This window comes from Scaptodrosophila lebanonensis, unplaced genomic scaffold, assembly GCF_003285725.1.
Source record: "Scaptodrosophila lebanonensis strain 11010-0011.00,11010-0021.00 unplaced genomic scaffold, SlebRS2 tig00001412-arrow-pilon, whole genome shotgun sequence".
Lineage (NCBI taxonomy): Eukaryota > Metazoa > Arthropoda > Insecta > Diptera > Drosophilidae > Scaptodrosophila > Scaptodrosophila lebanonensis.
The window spans coordinates 8,312,789-8,337,850 of record NW_022060739.1 but is presented as its reverse complement, the minus strand read 5'-3'; the positions used below and the strand labels follow the sequence as shown (position 1 = coordinate 8,337,850).

The window sequence follows — 25,062 nt, the reverse complement described above, 5'->3', positions numbered from 1 at the left end:
AAACTTTTTTATTGCACACTAAAATTGTTTCCATTATTTCCCTTTACTACTTATTGGCATTTACAGCTACATTAATTACAATTTCAAACGCCTTAAAACACATAACTCTACAACAACAACATCTGTGAAAGCGGAACAACAATAGCACCGATAAAGTCATAAAGTTGTCTGGTCTCATAATTATCCCTATACCCGTCGCCCGTCTCCAACCAACTAAACTAAACTTGTGCATTCATAAAACTTTTTGCTTATTGCTTTAGCCAAATCGATTAAAGGCGATTTCGTATGTTGCGGCCGGAGGGGAAGGGCAGGGTAAGGCAAGTCGAAGATGCCTTTAAGCAAGAAAACTTCAAGTGAAATATAACCAACACTCAATTTTACGAACATTTAACTAAATACCCAGACTGAGCTAAAAAGAACTGGGCAATAGCAGCAACAACGAAGAATATGAGCAGAAATAGGGCATAAAAAAGTTTTACGCAAACTACAGAACTGCCATAACTCAACATTACGCTCGACTCACACACACACATACGAGTATATTCGTAGAACAACCGGCTGAAGAAGCATATTCGAAGCACTGTGCTGCAAAATTTTGTAACAGTTACAACAAAGACCGCTACTTACACACACATTTATAATTTATAATAAAAAATTGTGCAAAATTGCAGCAAAGTAGACGAAAAATTATTATAAAATGTGCATTATGAAATTTAAAACGAGACAAAAGACGCAGCAAGACGGAGAGCAACAAGAGCTACATAGACGCGCGCATAATAATTCATAAAAGAAAGCATGCAAAGCTCAAGTGGGCTGAGGCAGCAAAGGACGAAGGATAAACTGCAGCTAAAAGTCGTGAGTATGCACAAAAAAATGGCGCGATATATCAAGCAATTTAATGCTTAACAACGCGGAGCTGCAACCCACACACACGCACACACAAGCGGAATACATAAATATGGCGTCAAATATGCAGCATAGATGCCAAATAAGCATATCTTGTTGCTTGCCTTAGAACGCTCTCCCTCTTAACAGAGAAGCGTTGCGAATAAAGGACGCAAGCAAGGACAGAAAGTGCAACTGTAAACTTGCTTGGCTACGCATTTAATTGGCAAAGTACGAGCATATATATTAACTTGCTCTACAAACAAGATTTTCACAAAGAAGTTCTTTAAAATCTAAAAACATGCTTTTTTGAACATAATATCAAGCATCCGTAGGACACAAAGGAGCTAAAATCACTGAGAAGGGATTGCAAATGATAGGACTGGCTAAAAACAATATACATTATTATTCAAAGAAAAGTCACAATTGATTTCAGTGCAGATAACTCTTATCTATTATTAATAGACTCTATATACTACTACTAGTTAGATAATAGATACTAGTTACTGAAGAGAAAACAGAACTAATCTGAAACCCCCAAAGAAAATTAAGCACTAGCGAAAGAACGTTACTAAAATACGATTCAACCACATCCTTGAAATGTAAGAATAACTTTTGACATTAACAGCTATAGTTCATTAGAACTATATTAAATTGAGTCTCTTCTAACACATGAATAGTGATTTTAGAGCAATTTTAATACTAATACATTATATGCAAACTTTTTGACTTACATTTGACTTAGAAAAACATAAATATAAAACATTTTTATTTAGAACATAAAAATACACACTTCGAGCATCTATTTGTTAAAAGCAAACAAGAGAAACTGCTTTTAATTTGGTCAAGACTTTCAATTCCATCCTCAAAGATCCTATTTTTTCTTGCACACTGTTGGCTAAAACTCTCCATGGGGTAACTGTTCAGAATTGGAGTCTTTACCTTCGTTAGACATTTGTTTTGTCACCATATCTTTGGTGCCAGGCTCCGGCATCATCATCATTTTTATGGCTTACTTAACTTTATTCAGAATATATGTATGTACATGCGAATATAAGCTTATAACTGTTTATTAATTGTCATATAATTTTCACTATTTTCATCTACTGCTATAAATTACTCTGATTACCTTAATTATTCCAATTTGTTCAGCAAATTCATGAAATTATAGACTAAACGTTTAATTCGACCTGCTACTTTTTAAGGGCAACTAACATCATTTCCATCTACTTTCGAAAACTGAAAATCTGTGCTCATTAAATCAACACGGCCAAGTATGAGAAATTTATGCAGCCAGCTCTGTTGCCCAAAAAATATTTGCATAAATTATTTAAGTTGGCGGCGTGTCAAGCGATGGCGGAGCCGAAATTACCAGCGCCCTGTAATGAAAATATGAAAATTTCAATTTCCACTTAAGCGTGTACAAGACGCACCATGCCAAGCCGGGACAAGACAAAGTAAATAAAAATAATAAGCAAGCGGCGTGTGGCAAATGGACAGCAAACCGTTAAGGGGCAGCAACAACAACAATTTTAACAAGAGCATTGGCTATAATGGTGGAAGGAGGGGAGCTAGGTGCGAGGACAGACGACGCTCTTAGATAAAGCAATCAAAATTCAAAGGAAATTTTTATTAATGGAAATATGTATAAATGGGCGCATTTGTGTGTCTGTGTGTGTGTGTGTGTTCACTGACTGCCCCATGCACGTCACTCCAATTCAGTTTACGGACAGACGCATAAAAATAAAAAGCAAATCAATGAAAATGTATTTCCCGTAAAGGAATTCAATTTCAAATCAGCCAAATCCCGTGTCGAGCGAACACTTTCTCGTCTGTGCATTGATGTTGAATGGTGAATGGTGAATGCGGAATGTGAATCCGCATACTATACTCCCATAGTATGTAGTGAAGCTATTGATGATCATGACGATGTTGATGATGATTTCTATGATTTTGGCCATCAGCAAATTCAATTAGATGGCCTGCGAAGCGGGACGGCTCTGGGCACTTACATAGAGCTGCGGACGCATTCAGTGTGCGCGGTGGGATAAACCTTTTTCACACCCCTTTCCCAGCTATGGGATTTGTGTGGGTATAATTACATTTAATGTGGGAATGGGAGGCTTCCAGTTCGGGTCTTATGCATAAGCGCTTGGGGTCGCCGCTGCCGGAAGTCCAGGGCTATAATTTAATTTTGCTTAGCAACTGGCCTTGGCAGCAACAATGGTGTGGCTAATGTAGGAAAAAGCCGGAAAAAATATATCTACAAGCATTAAAGCATATTTTGGATATGTTTTCAAAGTGATTGAGCGTCAGAAATATTTATCTACTCGTAGATGTTTAATTTCTATGGCAATTAAGTTCAAAGTGTGCTTTAACTTTTTGCAGAAAAAACCATGCTAGTTGTCAAAAGCAACTTTAGTTTAAAGAAGCTTTAATTAGTTTTAAAAAAGAAGAGTTTCCATTGAAAGACTAGAAATATCTTGAAGAAAAATAAATTCTTTAATAATCATAAGCATGGTTTAAAGACAACTCTAGGGGTGCACTTAGAGTGAAATGAATGTAGTTTTTGAAATTTGTTTAACCATTGGAAAGCACAATAAACAAGTTTTTGCAAACTCGGTTAAATAATATGAATTGAAGGCTATCTGAACGCAACATTAAATTCTTTTGTAGGACTTATAAACTATTAAGTTTTATATTAATTATTGATTCGGAGAGAAATGTGTTCCAAATATTGTTTGAAGATCAAATGAATGTAGTTCTGAATTATTGGGGTCGAAAAACGATTTCAGCAAGCTATCTTACTTAACATAAATAAATTTAAATACACTCTAATATACTTATATATATCAAAAGAATATATTTTAGAACAGTTTTCGAAAGTTTCAATAGCCAACATGTGTCATTTTCATCATCATATTTTTGTCAAAATGACCTTCAGGAGCATTTCAAGGTTTAACATACCCTTCTCACTCTCTCATAGCATTGCAAAGGACTACATTCCTCAGTGTTTAATGAAACACACTCACTTGTAGACAACAATTTAATACTATAATACGACAAATACTTATCTTAAATTAAGTAGCCAAGAATTAATAGTTGCATCTGTATTGGCCGACTAATTATAATAAAAGAGGCATTTTATGGGAATTCGAATTTAAATTAGTTAAATGAAATTTATTTACTCCATTTAAATGTTTTAATACGTGTGAGCATTAATTTGCAATTCCAGCTGAATTATATTTTTAAAGTATTAAATAACTGCTTAGCACAACTTAACAAAACATTTTGTCGTATTGAACGAATTAAATTAGTTTAAAATTGAATTTAATGCAATATTATGGCTTTTCATACTAATTGTTGCTTTTGAATGTTTCTCCTCATTTAGAGCGACTCGCCCAGCATGTCGGATGTGGACTTCATACCGCCTGTGCCGCCGCCGCCATCCATGAAGCGCAATGGCAGCATGCGAAGCTTGCGTTTGCTGCAGCAGCTACAACAACAACAGCAACAGCAGCAACAGCAACAGCAACAGCTGAGCAGCAACAACAATCATGTGGGCATTGCTCAGCTCTGCAGCAGCGATCTGTTGCAAGACTGCACGAAAACGGCGCTTCATTTGGGCGGCACGGCGCTGGACGATTGCGCAGGCACATTGCTGAAGTGCGCCAATGGACTGGGACAGGAGAATAATAATGGCAGCAGCAACAGCAAGCCGGATGTGTGCCAGGCGAGCATGGGCGGCCACAAGAGTCAGAGCAACCACAGCATTTCCAGCACGCACAAATATCTCCCGCCCTTCATGAATCACATCAGCGATGACATCTTCACACCGCACTCCAAGAAATCAGATCCGAGTCTCTGCTTTCTCCACACCAGCAGCAACAGCACCCAACAGAATGGACACGGCACATTGCCGGCATTCTCGTCCTCCAAGTCGCAGCGTGACTTGCAGCAGGCGGCCATTGTGGCGGCTGCCTCGACCAACCAGCTGAGCAAATACAATACGATTGGGCCGAGCAGCGACTATGCCCGCCACTTGGCGCACTACACGCGCTACCTGCAGAAGCAGCATCAGCAGCAGCAGTTGGCCCACTTCCAGCAGCAGCGCTGCCGCTGCTTCTCCCAGTCCCTGACCGCTTTTCCACGCGACTACTTTGGCACGCGGCAAGACAATCAACAGCAGCAGCGACAGTCGCAGCAAGAGGGGCAGCCGCCGCCGCCGCCGACGTCTGCTCGCTCCTCGAGCAACAACAACATCTTCCACACAGGCTCCGCTGGCGATGCACAGGACTGGCTTAATGGCAATGGTGTTGGGCGAGGCGCAGGGACTACAGGGACACTGCCAATTAATAGCTGCAGCTTTAGCAATTTAGTTGACATCGACGGTCGTCACACGCTGGGCAGCTGCCGCGTGCCCTACCAGAAATTTCAGCTTGCCAATGGCAGTGGCAACGGCATGGCAGGCTCCACCTTCACCATGACATCGTTCGATAGTGCTAATAGTGGCCTTAAGGAGAAATTGCAGGCGCAGCAGCAGCAGCAACATCAGCAGCCGCCATTACAGCCGCATCAGCAGTCGTCCCATCATTACCATGAACATCATGTGCATCCTTTGCTGCATTCGACCACGAACGCTGGCGGCAACATGGGCTCGACTGCACCACAGAAACATCATCAGCTGCACTCGAGCGTGACGAGCATCATGCCGTGGAAGCATCGACAGTGCCCCAGTCGCGGCTCCTCCAGCTCGGGCACAAACTCGTTTCGTAAGTACAGCACAGTGCGGCACGACACCAGCAACATGACAGTCAGACAAGTAGATACGTAACACGGCTTTGCACTTATCCCAAACCAAGCCACCCGATACAGTAACACAACCTGCTTAGGCAACAAATGGGCAGCATTTAATTCAAAAGACATTAGGCTTCCATAAAAAACTGACACAATATAATGTTCTAACAATATTTTAGCCGTTTTATTAATTTACTTACCCCGTTAAAGTGATCAATAAACCATGTCTAAAGTAAAGCCAGCTGCCTGAAATGCTCTCTGAAGCGGATCAGTGCTTCTATATGTTTCATCTCTGATCAGTTTTGAGCATATTCAGCAATCAGCTGTCATTTGATTAACAAATGGAAGAGCTATTGGGTAGCTTAGAAGCGCAGATTTTCTGCTATTTCAAACGTTTTTATATAGATTCAAATAAATTTTAAAAATCGACATTTTCAACTCCTTTTGTTTGCATAAAAAAATACTATGCCAGCCAAGCTTTTATATTTGAAATGAATATATTTTATTTATTTATTTTGTTTAGTCGACGTAAAAAAAAAAAATCTATATATATAATACAATAGAGCACTTAAACTAAATAAAACTAAAGAAATAAAAAAGTCTATAAAAATGACAAAAATATCTAATAACGAATCCGACACGGTGGGGGAATTTTATTTGCCAAACGGCCAGCTATGCCCCGATTCACAGCAGCGGGTAGTCAGATACGTTATTAGACCTATCAAAAACGAATTGACAGAATTGAATAAATATTGCAATAAAAGATAGAAGAAAACAAATTAAAATGAAAATACTTAAATAATAAAAGTTAAAATATAATTAAAAATGAAAGGTGAAGAATAACTGACCCGTTGGGGGAAAATTTATTAGCCAGTCCAGCATATCCGCTGCCATTGATTATTTTTAACGATTTAAGAATATCTTTCGCCTCGGTTTGTAAATTCCACGCCACGCTCACTCTAAGTGTGCTACAAAGCTTAAGCTTATATTCATGACATCACCTCAAACTTCTTCCCAAATACCTTTATCTTCACACTTGAAAATGAAAATATCTTGCATGGCTTCATATTGTTGGAAAAGGTAGTTCCTGGTCAGACTGCAGGTGTTCTAATTAACTTTCTCAAGCAAATATGGCTCTTTTTTTATGTAGCAAAGACTTCAAGCCTGCTTATGTCCTTTTCAAAATTTGCTATTGGCAACAAATTATTTACAATTAGTGCTTAAAAAACATTTCCAAAAGCGATGGGTAAAACCTATAATGCTACTATATTTATACTTTAAGAGACAAGTTTCGGTCTAAAGCGCAAATCCACTCACTTATTGATTAAGTAGCATAGCTTTTCATTTCCAAAAATCGTTTTTGAACATCTCCTTCGGAAGTAATCATCTTGGACCCCTTTCTAAATTAATTAAAAACTTCTGCTGTCCCCTATAATTTTTATAAAGTGTTCACTGTACTTTGCTAAACACTCCACTGCCACTACCTTTCCCAGTTGCATTTAGTCGTTAGTCGTTTGATTGCGCTTCATGTAACATGCCGCTAAATGTTAAACGTCGCCAATGCCCGCGTGACTTCGGCCCTATCACCATCACCATCATCATCATCATCAGTGGTGGCAACGACAACGACAACAACAACAACTTCAATAGTAACAACTGCATTGGTACTTCAGTCTGCCTCCCTGGTCCTCGTCCTCGACAACAGACTGCAATTTGTTAGCTGCGTTGCTGCCGCGTTCTGTTGCATGTTCAAAAACTGCGTTACGTCAGGCGTCCACGACTCCCAAAATATACAATTTATGCAAATCGCTGTATGCTCAGCCCATTCAACCGGCCATACAGTAGTAGACAAACCAACCAGCTGTCCTCCTGCCCATCCATCCATGCTACCATCCATCCAGCCATCCATCCATCTATCCAGTACTGGTATTAGCTGCGCTTATTGCCAGCGGCCATGCTCGCTTTTGAATTGCCGTCATCAGTGCATGAATTTCTAAGCCCTTACACAGACGTTATAACAAACACACACTCACACACACATACACACACACATGTGCGTGTGTTAGTCCACAAGTGTGTATTTAACGCTCAGTTTGTTCGCATTGCTCGCTGCTTACTTATCAGTAATTCACTTTGGCTCACAGTATAAAAACAAGTAATCAAACGCCAACTATCTGGCGTATAGCTTACAGGCTCCGCTCCTCTCGTTTTTCAGTTAAACATTCCTGGATATTCTATTCGCTCGAGTATTTGCCTAACCTCTTTGCGCTTGACATCTCTGTACTTCTGTCAATCATTAAGTTCGATAATCAAGTTTGGCTTGCCAGCAAAATTAGTCGAATTAAAATCCACCGATAATGAGATTTGCTTTTTGGTTTGAGAGCATTCGGTAATTGCTTAAAAGGCAAATGATGAATGGCCAAGTATTGGCTCAACAGATCAGTAATGCAGCAAGGGATTAAGTGCCGGACCGTAAACAGATTGTAAAACATTTAAAACTGCAGTTTTTGGTCTAACGAAAGGTTGTTTAGTGCCCAGATGGCCCTTCTTTGAATTGCCCTTTAAAGTACATTAAAAGAGAAATATAAATTGAATAAGAATTTAATATAAATAGAAATATAAAATAATTTGAAAATGAAATAACTTATAATGAAAGGAAAGGAATAATAAAAATGGATTTTTCCGTTCCCTTTAATAAAAGGATAAAAATAGAAGACAAATAGTCTAGAAATAGAAAAGAAAAGAAAAAGGAGGGACGCAGAAAACATTTATAATTGAACTATAGTAGAAATATATAATGCAATAGAAGTTCAATAAAAATGTTATTCAATGACAAATATAAAAAGAAATATATGAATCAAATAGAAATAATATAGTAAGAGTACTTTAAAAAAGATCCCAAAAGTTGTGAATGAAAAAATATGAAAAAGAAACAGAAATGGAAATACATTAGAATTCAAATAACTGTAATAAATATAGTATATACAATTTTAATAGAAATAAAATAGCTACAGGAATTTGAAAAAGAAGTAAAGTATAAATATAAACAGACAAAATGTGTCTGATCTTGAAATTCTCTATATATATACCCCGCTATATGCCGTTATATAGTATACCTGCATAGTTGTGGAAAAGAGAGGCATGCTTACATATTTTACTTCTTCGGCAGCATATGATTAGAGTCATTAGAGTCAGTCACAAACAAATCAATTTAAAAATCTAAAAATCTTTATGCTATCGAAACCCATAAAATTAACTATTCTCTGCAAAACAATTCTACGAGTATTTTTTTTAAGTTAAATGTATAATAATTTATTAAATTCGTTGAGGCTGTGAACAATGTCTCCCTCCAACAGACATCATCATAGATACTAGAACTCTTAATCATGCAGAAAGAGCTGAACAAAGTTCCCATAATAAACTTTCTTTCAACACACTATGATTGAATCTTTCGCCAATATACTACATTTTTATTTTATCGCAAGCCATCATGCAATAACAGCAGCTTTAGACTTCCTCCTTTCTTGCAATCCTTTTTGCGCTCATAGCTCAGCTAAGTTCCAGACATGTACTCACTTTTCCAGCTCCATCACAGTTTATTTCCTCCTCATTCCCCCGCACACTCGCTCTTTGAAAGCGCAGCCATTTCGACAAAAGGCTTCGACGAAAATCCACACTGTAGAATTTTTGCCCTTTTTGTTAAGTAAACCAACCCAACAATTCAATTTCAAACGTTTAACTAACCATATTTCCTTATTATCGTTTTCTTCTCCTTACATGAACGACGAATATAACACAACTCGTTGTTTGTTGTTGTTGTTGTTGTTGTTGTTATAACTTCTCCATGTGCTACTGGCGCTGTTGCTGTAATCAATGCCACTGTCACGGCAATTTGCACAAACACACACACACACACAAAATGCAACACAAAACAACAACAACAACAACAACAACAACAACAACAACAATGATGATGACGACTTGGCATTGAACTGCCAATAACAACAAAAACAACAACAACAACAACAACAATGGACATCATCATCGTCGTCATGAATACTGACTTGAATTTGCAACATTGGTGCTGGGCCCCTTCCACATTACGTATACGCCACGCAGGATTCGATGCGGCCAAGCACTGGCTGGCAGTCAGCTCGATACTCTTGATAATTGGCGCTGCCAGTGTTGCCGTGCCTCTGGCTCTACGTGTGGCAGCAAGTGAGTAGCCATAGACATAGACATAGCCATAGCCAACGGAGCTCTGGCTTCGACTCCGCTTCCATCTAGTATCCATAGACAATAAATCAATTACCATAACGCATACGACACGTTGTGCACGCACGACACTTTATGCACTGACTGTCTATCCTCCTCACCCCACATTCCTCTGTACATGTGCCTGTGTATTCGTGTGTGTGTGTGTGTGCGACGTGTTAATGCGTTTAAGTTAGTTAACTGCATTTAGGCAGCTGCCATGTTATATGCTATGCTTGTCCACTTCTCTCAACCATCCCTTCTCCCTCTGCCGCCTCCCGTCTTAGGTGCTCCGTTTGAGGAACGCTTGCGCGTGGCCGTTCAACTTTTGGATCAAGTGCCTTTAATCGATGGGCATAACGACTTACCCTGGAATATACGCAAGTTCCTGCACAACAAACTCAATGACTTTAAGTGAGTATCGTCCGGCGAGTATTCTCGTACATTTTCACATCTAATGCGATTAATTTTTAATTTAACTCGTGATCTCGGCCTTCTGTTTCTCTCCTTCTTCTTCTTCTCCTCTTTGCAACGCCCCATAGTTTTGATGAGGATTTGCGGAATGTGATGCCTTGGGCGCGCAGCCATTGGAGTCACACGGACCTAACGCGACTGAAGAAGGGACGCATATCGGCGCAGGTGAGTTGCCCAACATTGCCTTGGCCACTGCCAAGTGGCCAGACCGGCTTCGGCCTCATAATTATAATTACACGCAGTTTAATTGCCACTTGGACATCGCCGCATCATCTCAATTGTCCTTATCCTCCCTCTAGCTCCTAGCCGTATTTCCACACTCAGTTCGGTTAGCCAGCCTGGCATTAAGTCACAACTTGTTGCCTAGACGACGACCATTTTTCCTTCTTGCCTTGTTACTTGCTTTTCTGCTCTCAACATTAATTATTTTACCGCACAGTACATAACCGAAGCCCCATACTGGCGCCTACCTTCATCAACACTCCTACTGTGGATGCTTTAATGATGGTTCTGCCAGGTCGACAAGGCTTCGTAAATGCTTTCTGCCATGCACTTTGCCATAATTGGCAGCTACATTAATTTTTTCCAATCAGCAATGTTGGTTCAACTTTTGACAACATTTTTAAAAATGGCCAAGCCACAGTTTTCAATTTGTGGTTAAAAATCTATTACATCTAGGGTTAAATGTATTTTCATTTTAAAAAATTTAATAGTTTAGATTGCATTAATTGACGTGAAAAGTTAATTATTATTAAACGAAATTGTATAAGGTATGTGCTTTGTTTTATTTTCATTTCACTTTCGATTCAATAACAAAAATATGAAAGAATACGGTCGACTTAACCTCCCCTTAAATACTTGTAATTTTTGGTTCCTACTCCATTGTAAAGGGTGTTTATACAGCTGCGTTAGAAATAATAAGAATCAGTCCCACATCATAAAGAAATTTAGAAAATTTGTTATAAAATTTCAAAAATATTCGAAGGAGTTCTTAAATTTGTATAGAATTTGTTGGCAAAGCATTCGTACTTTTCTTAACTGATCCGACCCCACAACTGCTTAGCTACAGTCATGTTGTTGCTCAGTTTTCGAAGAGAACATCTCTGCTTATGCTAGATCATAGATTTTCTGTTGGGTTGAGGTCCGGCAAAGAATCAGGAAACTCCACAAGAGCGCAATAGTTCTTCTGGAGCCTTTTGTGGGGCTGGGTTCGTATAATTCGAGTCATTATCCTGCTGTAAGATTTATTATTCTCCACCTAAGGCAGCATGGCTTCCTGCAATATTTTTACATAAATAAATATACAAGTATAAGTTTATGGAAAATTAATTACCTTTCCCAATGATTGAATCTGCTAGGGAAAATATTCTTCGTTTAGATCAAATTTGTTGAAAAACAATTTAAACGACTTGGGGGAAAATAAAATTCTATAACTTTTTTCATTTTCTAGCCGGTTTCAGAAAACATTCATAAATACTGAAGCAAATATTTAAGCATCGCAGTGATAAGTGCTCTCGCCTATGACTTGCCAGCCTCTTATGCTTTTAAAGTCTTGGAGTTGTCTATTTTGCATCAAATAAAGCAGTTAAACGAACAAAACCTAAAATGTTGTTGTGGTTGCCTTCTCTAACAATGCCTATTGAAAGCTGTGTTTTGAGACAAAGGCTAAAAGTTGCATGCCTATTTTTCCATAAATACCCTCATAATTTTGGAAAATATGTTTAGTATGTCTTGTATTCAAGATGCGGACTCGTGCATGGTCCGCACTGAACAACAATAGCAGAAAGTTCTATCATTCGAGCTAAAAAAAATAAAAGCACGTACGTGTTTCTTTGGGCCATGGTCGAGAAAAAAAAACATTTAAAAACAGCAATTAAAAAGTTTCGGGCAACAGCAACAACAAAAGCATGGGGCAGCAGGCACAGCAAATGCAATAAATAATTTTTAATATAAATTCGTGAGAGTGGCTCGAGCAGCTTGAAAATGCCAGCAGGCTCGAGCAGGAGAAGAGGGGAGTCCCACGTACACAGAAAGATTTTTTGAAGCAGTAAATTAAAAGCAAAGCAACAACAAACACAGAAATGTTCATTTGCAGCCAGCAGTTTGGATAATAACGATGATGACTGTGATTCTGGTGATGATGATGATGATGATGATGATGATGATGATGATGATGATGATGATGATGATGATGAAGATAAAGTGCACACATTTAGGCGTTATTCATATAGAAATTTGTGTAGTCAGGTCAGCTCATAAGAGACGTGGACTCGCAAGCAACGCTCAGCAGCACTGCTGATGCTGATGCCTGCATATGGCCTTCCCAAACTTTTCAATAAACGAGGCAAAGTTTGTCGAGCTTAAAACAATTTCTGCAGGGACTGGGCAGCAAGCAGGGCGTGACCTCCCAGCGCCTTCCAACCCCTTCCAACCCCTTCGAACACATCCGTGCACACACCTGCCTGCAGCCTGCAGCCTTCAGCCTGTCCCTCATTAGGCGCCTGCTTAGGTGTTGAGCATGTTTGGTCATTTGTGCCCCTCTGCCCCCGCCCCCTCATCCAGGGTCTGTTCATTTTGCATGTAAAATTGTGCAATTTTAATTGTACAACACGAGTGCTTGCTGGAAAGTAAGCGTTAGCATTCAAATACCAGCAGCCCAACAGTCTCCCACACATTGGGCTGCCAACTACAGTAAATATATAGCTGCCATAGCCACAGCCATAGCCATAGCAACAATAACCATAACTACAATAAAAGCTGCAACAACAACAAATAGAACAGGGGGCATTGCGATGCAATTTCATTTGGGAATCTGCTTTGCGACCAAGCAGGAGATCAGGAACTGTGCTCCAAATGAAAGCACTTCACTTATTTACAAACGCATGTGCCCGTTTTGAAACAAAAGTATGACTTCATCCAATTATGAATAGAAAAACAAAATGAAGAAAAAATGTTATCTATTAAAGCGCTTTCAGAAGTACTAGTAGTTCTAAGGAAATGCACAAAAACATTTTATAAATTGTTATTATTATTGTTATTAATTATTCCCTTCTTGATAAAAAAAAACCCATCGAATCTATTTGTTCAATTGATTCATTTATGATGTCCCTTTGATGGAACCCCAAAGCTGTAAAGCTAACAAACAAAACTCTTATGCTCGTATATCGAGAACTGAATTTGAATTTCTTTGTTGTCCATCATTGGCATTCACTTTCCGCAGCTATAGTTTACACAAAAATGTCCATGAAATATTAAATAAGTATTCGTGTATTACTGTACTTATGTAATGCAAAGTTCGAATATTATAATACTTTTCAGAAGACATTAACATCAGAATTGTCTGATCGGCTAATCGGTTAAATTCTGAATACTGCCATAATATCTGCGTCTTATGTTCGATCTTACTAAATTGGAATCTTTCTCACTTTAACTTGAAAAGAAATAGAAATAAAACTTTGTTGAAAATGGCATTCAAATGTAGATTACACCTAATTGTGTTTTTACACGGTAGATTGGTTCCAGCAACAACCGTGTAAAAAAAGACCTTGATCATATGCAAAAATACTTGTAGGTGATTGGTTCCTTATCTCTAAAGAAATATATGTGCAATTTTTAATTTTCAAACCGCGTTATATCAAAATCGTGTAAAAAAAGTCTGTTTAAAAACAGAATTAGGTGTATTCCTCTTTCAAGAACCGTTCCACCATATATGTTTTTGTGCATATATATGTTTATATATCCGTTAAAATTTTTAAAAGTCCATTCCCTGCTAATATTTAATTCAGTTTGCTTCATTAAACAAACATTTCCTTAATATGTATGTATGTGACACCACTGTGTGTCTCGCAACCGTTTGCGAGAACCTAAATTTTTCTCCGGCAGCTGCTACAAATAATTGTTTTGGCTTAGCTCTGCTCCTCCACTCGGTGACTATTTTAGCTTACAATTTTCCGTTATTTTCTATGCACTTTGTGGTCATCCTCGATGGACTTTCTGTCCGCCCGGATGCCGAAATATTTTGGCCTGTTTTGTTCTGGGGCACTCGTAATGTCGGCTTATCAGACGAAAGAGCACAAACATTCGTTCAATTCGGGTTAATTGTGCGGCAGCTGGTAGCAGGTCCGAGCAGAGAAGTGAATTGTGGATGCATTAGTTGTTTGTTTTATTTGCATTTTGCAGGTGTGTTTGTTCGGATTGTAATAATAAATGATATGCGCACACTTTTGCATGGAAAGTTTAGTTTGAAAATGGGTCAAAATTCTATTCATGGCTGCGTGTACAAATGGAAATTGTGGCTTGATTGTCGAAAAATGAAGTGTCAGAGAACTTACAAAACCATTTGTTGGGCTAAGTGGTAGACAACATTTCAGTTTCAATTGCATTCCCTTTTCTATAATCTGTAATATGATCGCTAAGTTCATACAACTAGTTGAGCTTTCTCAATCGATTTGGGATTGATTTAGATCAATATTATGTAAAAGTTTGGGCAGATAAGTACAAAGAGGTAGGGGCGGCAATATAGGGAATACAAGTAGTCTTACAACCGCTGCCACAGTGTGAAATGTTGGAATGAAGCTGAGCTCTGAGCCTGCCGCGATGAATTCCGTATTTTTAACCTAAAAAATCAGAATTTGCATCAAAAATGTGCAAATTCCATCTTTAGCTGAAGACAGATAATCAGAAGCACATGCTCTTTAAAAAAGAACTAACGACGGAAATGCACCTCTTGTTCTTTTAAATGAAAGGATCATCGAATTATATAAAGACGTAGCCAATGGGAATGCTATATATCTTTTGATTGAAGCCGGCCATGATGTTTCGTGAAAATAAAGCAATTCCTTTTGAAAATAAAACAATATGCAGAAAGTCTCAAAATATATATCCAAATATAATATAAACTACAATATTAGATCGATAGCTAATGATCTTGCGATAACTATGAAGAGTGGATTGAAAGCCATTATGGATTTAAGCACGTTCACACGTTTAACCCATTGGCATCAGCACTCATGTAACCAGCAGCAACAGCAGTGGAAAGCAATTTTAACCTTAACAACAACCACAACAACAACACCACAGCCATTTTGCGAACAGACCATAGCAATTAAGCCGATGCCAAAATGTTGTCCTTGAGGCGATGGCTTTGCTGCCGCTGTCGCTGCTGTCATCATTGCTGCCACCTTGCCCCATGGCAGCAACAACTTTAAATATTAATATGCTTTGCGCCAGAGTGGCACCTTGATGCTGACGACAACAATGCGCTGAAGATGATGATGATGATGACGACGATAATCATCGTCATTACAAGGAGAATCTAGATGTTGCTCTTGATGAGGATGTCGTTGCTGATGATGATGCTGATGCTGATGTGGATGGTAATGTTGATGATGGGGCACAGGGACAACGCCATTGAGACGACGTCGACGACTCTTTGGCGACACATTGCGCAGGTGGGCTGCTTGGCTAACGGTAAAGTGCCGTGCTTAAACACACTTCAAGTGCTTTGAAAACAAATACAAATACAAACACAAACACACATACGCGCACGCCCACTTGCAAACAAAACGGTACTTTGGCATTGTAAAATCACACCTACAAGGCGGCAACAGCAGCACAATGGCGGCACCTCAAAGCCGCAGCTAGAGGTGGTGGCAACAGGTGCCAAGGTAGCATGAGAAGAGGCTGCCCCGCACATAAATGAAATATTTGCTGTGCGTCAAGACAGAGAAGCGAAAAAAATAAAAAAATACTATAAATAAAAAACAAGTAAAAAAGCTAAAGTCGGGTGTCTCGACTTCGAAATACTCTGTACATATGTTTACAATAATTAAATAAATGAAAAAATTAGGAGAATTAAACAAAAATTTGAATCGATTTTACCTCTCTTGGTATTCCAACTCACGTGAAGGGTTTATAATTGCACATTTACATAGCAATTGCGTCTAGGTGAGTGTATGAATGCCTAAGCGCATTTATTCGTGTTTGTGTAAACATGTTTGCAGTTAACCAAGAATCACGGGAATTATGCAAAATCACTAATTGCGGGGGAGAGGAGGAAAGGAGGGAAATTCCAAAATACACTTTTTCTGCGTATTAACATAAGGCATCTTGAACTAAAATTTGGTGTTCTTAGGTCTTATAGTGTCCAAGATATGGGCGATTATACGAATGGAACATCGGGAAAATGGGGGGAAAATCAAAAAAATTAAACAAATTCGTATATCGTACACACATGAGGCATCTTTGTGCAAAATTTGGTGTCTCTACCTTTTATAGTCTCTGAGATCCAGGTGTTCATACAGACGGACAGGCGGACAGACAGACAGACGGACAGACAGGGCTAGAACGACTCGTCTTGTCACGCTGATCAAGAATATAAATACAAGTACTCTGTGGAGTCTGCCACGCCTCCTTCTGCCTGTTACATTTTCAGCTCCCGCAAACCTAATATACTCTTGTACATTTCATGTACAGAGTATAATAAAAAGACTACATGCTTTGAAATTGCTGCGAGTGTAGAACAATGGCAGACATTCACGCAGACATGCAGACACACACACACACACACACACACGCAACACACACTTAAATAACCGCAAACACACACACACACACATACAATTTATTTAAGTCAGTCAGTGGACCAGTCGGCCGAACATTGCGCATACGCCACGAGCACCTGTTGATGTTCGCGCTGCCGACGCGACGCGACGCTGCGGTTTCAATCAAGTGCTCCACACCGCCAACGACGAAGAAGAAGAACAACAACAACAACAGGAGGAGGAGGAGGAGGAACAACAGCAACCACACACCTACACGGACTCTCTGAATGAATGAGCGGCCATTCAGACAGCATTTTTAATGCCTACAAAAATGTTTTAAGCGGATTTTCACATTCAAAAGCGGGCGAAAACGTACGAGTGGAGCAAACAAAAATTAACAGCAACAAAGCAAAAGGGACCGCGAAAGAAAAAAAAACGTAAAGTGTGCAGCATAATGGCGCACAGACAAAGCGTGAAAATTGTGGAAAAGAGTTGGCGCAAATGTGAAAGTGCCGACAATTCTTATCTCTGTGGCAATGTTTACAGGACGACGACAATGACGACGGACGACGGACGACGGAAGATGAGAGGCAGAGTGGGGAGTGGAGTAGGAGTGGAGCAGTGGAGCTGAGATGACAACATTAGATGGCGGTCATAGTTGATGGCGGCATACAGCAGAGAATTTACTGCAAATTGCTTTATTTAAAGTGGCCATTGAGTTGGGAAGGGAACAGAAAAATTGTCACCGATAACTGGCAGGGAGTCGCTTAAAGAAATGGTGACTCTAGAACACGGTGGAAACTCTCCCACCACACACAACTTTCCTTCAGTCAAGAACCTTGGCGCATTTTGAACTAACAGGAATGTGAATGTTTAGTAACAAAATAAATTACACTCTCTGCCGAGGGATACTTGATCAAAATATGTTTGTATTATTATTTTGTTTGTTGACTTTTTGTGAAGTTCTGTTAATTCTTGAAAATGTACATAATTACTAGCGTATCGGGCTCGCATTGCTGCGCTGCTGGATTGTTATTTGAGGACATCCATCGTGTTTCTGTTTGTGTTTCTTGGATCAGATGTGAATGCCCTTTCGCGCATTTGCCGAAGCCGCGACTGCCGTTCTGGTTCAGTTTCCATTTCCATGGCCCTTTGCTACATTTTTCATTTTTCTTGTACATTTCATGTACAGCGTATAAAATATGAAATTTTACCTGCTTTGGTATTCGAACTCACGTAGAGCGAATTTTGTCTATGTAAGTCTAAAAGTGTGTCTCGTTTTTCTGCGCAAAGCAGAAAATTACCAATCGTGTGGGAGAGGAGAAAGGGAGGGAAATTCTTAAATTGGCTATATAATTTAGTATAGGTCATATAGTCTCCGAGATATATGATCGGCGTTTCCAAAAATCCCACATAATAGCGGGTCTACAAAATATTGAAAAGTAACTGAATTCATGTTTTCTGTTGGTAATTGGAAACGCTCATTAGGCCCCAAAGGGTGCCAAAAAATAAAAATTTGTCTATGTAAGATAAATAAAAATAATAAATTAAATATTACACGACGCGCTTACTTTTCTTTGCGGATTTGATAACAGATTATTTCAAAGTTTGGCTCGTCCTGGCATGCTATTATTGTCCATTTGCAAAATGGAATGCGGCCTCTGTTTGGAATGAATTTGAAAAGTATATGAATCAACACTCTTATTGCTTTCGGTGCTGCAAGTACAGGGTGCGCCATCTTTTATGTCGGTATGTAAACATTGAATATCTTTGAAAATAAACAACCGATTTTCAAGTATGAGATATTTTTATTTAATTTGGTTCTGGACTAATTTATCAACACTGGTCTACTCAAGTCAATCGGTTCACTAATAAAAAAGTTATTCAATATTTACATACCGACATAAAAGATGGCGCATCCTGTATTTTTCATTGACGATACTTGTGTTGGAAAATTAAGAAATGATAAGGATTCCTTATGTGAAAATTAATGCTACAACAAAATTAAAAGTCACAATAAATGTAATATTTGGAATGGCATAACAATCCTGGTAGTGCTGGTTATTTATTTTTGTGTGCAAATTGTTTATTAAATGTTTAAGTCAAATCCACAATAATAACACCTTTTGTGAGCTCAGCAATGCCCGCAACTATGCAGCACACATACGCCAGCAAGAAATTAAGCATAGTTGCCAAGCCAAGCCTGCACAACCACACGCACACCCACACATACAAAGTGCAAAGTGTTGGCTGAAATTATTTACCAGAGCCTAAAAACCCAGGGCATAGCGGCCAGCCACAACTCAAAGCACAAAAAATTGTTGTTGGCCCAACAGGGTACGTCCATTTGTCCAACTGCTGTGCCAGCTGTCCGTCAGCTGCGTCCGTCGCTGTCCGTTGTCTAAACCAACACTAAATACTTTTTAAAAGTAAATATAAATTTCAGACCAGCTTCCCAGCTAGATAAGCGCCGTCCAATTGCCAACCTGTCCGAACTCCCCCACGACCTCCACTTCCTGGAGGCGAAGCGTACGACCAACCTACACACACACACACACACACACACACACACAAGCGACCGCAGCAAATCCCCCGCTACATGAATGCTGAAAATTCTGCTTGCCCTGGTCAGCTATAGTCCGGCTAGAGATTACAATGGGGCTGTAGTAGTTGTTTTTATTGTTGTTGTTGTTATTGTGGGCACATCCGTTCTTTCTCAGCGCTCCATGCCCTTTTCTATTTCGCCGCTGCAGAAATGCAGCCAGCCATGCGCTGCCTTCGGTTAGTGGAAGTGGAGTGGGAGATGAAATCGGGCGCTTGAACAACCGTTACATGACGTTTCCGTGTCCATGTCCGTGTCCGTGCCCATGTCCGTGTCGGTGTCCGTGTCCATGTCCGTGGCTTTAGCCAACTTTTGGCTGCATGTTTCAACAATGTTGTTGAAACTACACCTGCTTCACTGCTTTTGGCCCTGAACTGCATCAAATTTTTGTCTCTCTCCATCTTTCTTTCTCTGGCTCTCATTTTTGTTGTTGGTAGCCATTTGCCTTAGCCAACTGCTTGTGCCCAGCTGCTCACCTAGTTCCAATATTTTTTATGCTTGTCACCCCCAGCACTGAAGTTCTTGAGCCTAGACGACTGCCATGGCTGTTGGCTGCATTTAAAATTGCTGGAAAAAGAAGCTAAAGCTGCACACTTTTGAGTGCTTTATGGCCTAAACGTGATTTTTCAGCTTGTCTATTAAACGTTTTGCTGTCGTTGTCACGCCTCCCTTTGTTGTTATTGTCCCTGGCTTAGCTTTTTCTGCTGAGGCCGCACAGTGCGCCTGCTGCCTGCTGTGCCTCGACGCTCGCATTCGCTGCACGTTTGGCATTTCGGCAACAATTGTTGAAACATGTTGTCAACTAGTTAGTTGCCATGCTGCCTTCTCGGAAGTTCGTATTTTAGCTGCTGCTGCTTCTTCTTCTACTTCTTGCCAGTAGACTCTTTTATGATGCTCACTATGTAGCACGAATTGAGTGCGAACGTTACGGCTAACGAGTCTACGAAACTTAAAAAGTCCAAAACGGCACATTAAAGAAAGAAAGGATAAAAACATTCCAAAACTGCATTATAAGACCGAAATACTTTCGAATGAACAATTTGGTAAAATGAAAGGCAGCTTACATAAATGAAACTTCGTAATTCTAGGGTAGCTTTAGGAAAGAATAAAAAAGATAAAAGATAAAGATAGTCAAAATTACAGAAACTTCATGATTAACTAAAAATTCTTGTTCACAATAAAGTTGCATCGCTTTAATTTAAATCAGCCGCAGTGTTTGCTGAAGTAAATAAAAACAAGTAAAAATACTCTGTACATATGTTTACAATAATTATACAAAAAATTGTGTCGATTTTACCACTCTCGGCATTCGAACTCACGTAAAGGGTGTATAATTGCACATATACAAAGCAAAGGGAGGGTAATTCCAAAATACACATTTTCTGCGTATTCACATAAGGCATCTTGGACTAAAATTTGGTGTTCCTATAGTGTCCGAGATATAGGCGATTATACGAATGGCAAATCGGGAAAACCCCCATAGGGGGAAGTGGGGGAAAATCAAAAAAATAAAACAAACTCGTATAGCGTACACACATAAGGCATCTTTGTGCAAAATTTGGTGTCTCTACCTTTTATAGTCTCTGAGACCCAGGTGGTTATTCGGACAGACGGACACACAGACAGACAGGGCTAGAACGACTCGTCTTGTCACGCTGATCAAGTATATATATACATTGTGGGGCCTGCCATGCCGCCTTCTGCCTGTTACATTTTTCAGCTCGCGCAAACCTAATGTACTCTTGCACATTTCATATACAGAATATAATGATCATAAAGCTATTCACAGTCCGGTAGGTAGCCAGACTTGACTTCAAATATCAGGCGCTAAGGAGGTGTAAAAAATCCTAGAGCATCCTATCTGTCATTTGCCAGCACTTAGTGAGTTGACGCTCATTGCGCTAGGCAAACCTTTCCTAAATAATTTCCCGGAGATACCAGAAATTGATATTGAAAGACGGACATATACAAGGAAGAACAAGGGAAATTAATTAAATTAAGAATCATGCCAGCCATCTCTAATCAACTTAATTATAGAAGGCGTCATATTTATTAGCCCTTTGCTACAAAATCGCAGAACCAATCAAAAAATATTTAGCTTCAATGGATTAGGAGAGTTTAATTTATACATTTAAGAATTTAAGTTTAAAATCAAATCCTAACAGTGAGTATTAGGTATAAAAAGCAATAAATGCTATCTAAATTAGTTAGCAGATTGATTATAAAAATCCTCTACTTATATCGGGCGCTAAATATTATTGTTGTGACACAATTATAAAAGTTAAAGTTAATACAATGTATTATTACTATTGCTCTATTTCGTCAGAAGTTACATTTCGAATAAAAAGCTTCAAGTCGATCGATTATTTGCCATGTCATCAGAAAAAGCACTATTAAGGAAATTGTCTACAAAAGCGAGCAGATCTGCATGTGAAAAACACGAACATTTTAATAAATAAAACGTCAAGCATCGTAACCAAATTAAAAGCTCTTATAAGAGAGCTGTGTTCATGAAAATGTTAAATATTGCAAGACTTCGGTACCATGAATTAGTTTTGTCAAAAGACAACTTAGAAACCAATTGGGAAATAGTTTTCTGAAAAGTTTTCAAAGTACTTGAATATCTCGAACAATTTATTTCTTCTTGTCAAGCCCTGCTCAGAACTTACAAAAGTTACACAAGAAACACAAAACAATTCACATTGGAAAATTCGTAGTGGAAAATACGAGCATAACTCGCAATTTACAATTAGAATGAAAAATGCGAGCAGAAAATCCAGGAAAACGTCATATATCATAGATGGCAAGCAAAAACCAATATACGAGTATAGCTGAAAAAGGAAGAAAGAAAATAACAATCTTTACGTGTGAAAAGCGAAAGCAAGTTAATAAATCAACAGCAAATAAACATTTTGGCCAACCGCTTTAATATTTCAAATTGGACACGAAACCTTTTGCCAGCTCACGAAGTTGGTGAGAGCCGCAAGAACGATTTCTCACGTGCGCCGGCAAACAAAGCAGCAGTGGCAGGCAGTAACAGGGCCAGTAACAGTAACTGCAGCAGCAGCAGCAGTGGCAGTAAAAACATTTCAACGTGCCTTAAACATAATGAAAATGAACTTTTCCAATGCGTTTAGCACGTGCACGTTGCCCTCCCGTCCTGCTCGTCCTGCTGCTGCCCCAAGCGCCATTGTTGCAGTTTTAACATGGCTCGAGCCATATCCGCTTCCTGCTTGGGGCGCCCCCTCAAAGTGCCATAAATTTGATGTTGGGAAAGCAACATTCGCTTGTTTACTTATTTGTTTGTAGGGTGTAGTAGGTTTGTGTGTTTGTGGCAGGCTAACAGGTAATTGCAGTTTGTTTGCTAACCAGCCAAGTACGGGCACAAGAAAAACAACAAGTCATGGCTAAGTGGCGCTGCTGCCAAACATAGAAGCCGCAAGTAAAATTATGCTGCACTCAATTTAATTACGCAACCAAATGGCGTGAGCTTGACTCGACACAGGCGAACGCCGTCAAAGTCACGGCATTAAAAGTCAACGCTTATTAAAACTTAACACTTTCATATACGAGTACATACAAGTATGTACATACATATATGCCTGATACCTAGCACCCCATAACTTGCTGAAATTCCCCAGGTCCTAAAACACAGCTCACCTCACCTCACCACCTCCATAAACATGAACGAAACTTTTGGATTTTCATGTTCGATGAGCGCAGCAAAAACTTATTGGGCCAATTTCGAAAGGTAGTCGCTGCTGCCTGGCGTGTGTCTGTCTGTATGTGTGTGTGTGTCTGTATGTGTGTGTGTGTGCGTGTTAGGTTAATTGAACTTGTTGACGGCATTCACATCATACCCACCATTTGCCATAACTCTCTTGTCGAGTTTGTCGAGTCTGTTGCCGGCAGCTTCCTTCGCCACTCTGAATAATGTGCAGGCGGTGTTAATTGCTGTCAAGTTGGTGCAGTTAATTGATGATTTTTGTGCTGGCATAAATAGAGTCGAACTTGCATTTCGACACATCAAATTAGGGAAATGAGCTGCGCTAGGGGGCGTATACGTAATTGCAATTTTGATTGTGCAATGCGGGAATTGGAAATGTGCGCACGCACAGAATGTATCTATATCGTATTCCGAAAAGTTATCAACTCAACATCCCTAGGAAAGTCGGTTGGTGTTAATAAAGCAGTCAATAGTTTTCAAGACCTAAGCACTAAGTACAAACATAGATGAACGTGTTTCATAAATGACTTTAAAAAAGTTTGAAAATTGTACTTCAATATATATGTATATATACTTTTACTATACACCACTAGTGAGATAAACTAATAGAGCAAAAGTAACAGTAGCTTAACAGTTAAGCTTTTCTTCAACCTTTTTTTTTTAATGTCAAACTTTAATTATATTATTTACAATAACTTAAATTAAACTTATAGAAAAATACGAATACAGCTTAAACTAGGAGTTTAGTCTTTTTTGATTATTTATAAACTATTGTTTCTTGAAGCAACTTTTAAAATACATGGTAGCACAACCATCAAAAAGTTCCTAATTTTCTACATATTACAAAATTTAAAAATAAAAAAAAATTTTTTACGACTCATTTAAAGGGATACATAGTAGATAATGAGAAAAATTCTTCTTAAATGTCTCCAGTAGATCGGAAGCCTACTTTACTTGACCCAACAGTATGTATTTGAAAGACTTCGACTTCTAATAGCTAAGGCATGTATTCTAAGTACTCCCTCTTCTTTATGGAATTAAACTTTTTCAGGTATTGTGATACAATAGGCAAAAAAGGGCTGGATGTAATATTCAATAAGGTGGCTAGATTTTTTGATGACTTAAAACAATAAATTCTCTTCTTACAATATAGACAACATAATAGTGCAACTCTTTATGGGTTCTAAAGGTCTTATATTACTACTCTTAGTACAACAATATACATTTTATAAAATGTTATTAGGTAAATTATTGTCACGACTTTGCGTCCCAAGATATAGCTTAAAATATCATCTGTAATCCTTTGTATCAGTTTTTTACTTGTCTCTAAACGACTTAACTGAAGCAATCATTTGGGAAACTCTTGTCCATAAACCAACATCTAAGCCAGAGCAACCATTTATCACAATCTCTTCACAAGCACTTTATTTGCAATGCATGCGGAAGCCCTGTTCTGATTTTCTTTCCTTTATTGCAGTTTTGGGCAGCATATGTGCCCTGTGAGGCGCAACATCGCGACGCGGTGCAGTTAACGCTCGAGCAGATCGATGTTATTAAACGGCTAACGGATCGCTACTCTCCACAGCTAACAACATGCACCTCGGCCCAAGGTAAGTAACGCAACAATCTGCCAACAAAAAATACCGACACAAACAGAAATGTTGAGCACGGGCAAATTGAAAGCACAAACAGGCGTAACTTTTGACATTGCGCATACGCCGCGTGTGCCCTCAAATGTGTCTGGCAAACAAGTGCATATCTGAAGGCAGCCTGGCAGGCTG

General features: G+C 39.1%; 1 protein-coding gene across 1 annotated transcript in view; it reads left to right on the top strand.

Annotated features, from left to right (window-relative positions):
* Nucleotides 1-25,062, top strand: part of LOC115631100 — a 118,294-nt gene that overhangs the window by 37,668 nt on the left and 55,564 nt on the right. Inside the window, exons 5-10 of the mRNA XM_030527754.1 lie at nt 4,277-4,760; nt 4,866-5,657; nt 9,802-9,900; nt 10,224-10,350; nt 10,479-10,575; nt 24,759-24,891. Coding sequence (XP_030383614.1) covers nt 4,277-4,760; nt 4,866-5,657; nt 9,802-9,900; nt 10,224-10,350; nt 10,479-10,575; nt 24,759-24,891 — 1,732 coding nt within the window. The remainder of the gene's footprint in view (nt 1-4,276; nt 4,761-4,865; nt 5,658-9,801; nt 9,901-10,223; nt 10,351-10,478; nt 10,576-24,758; nt 24,892-25,062) is intronic.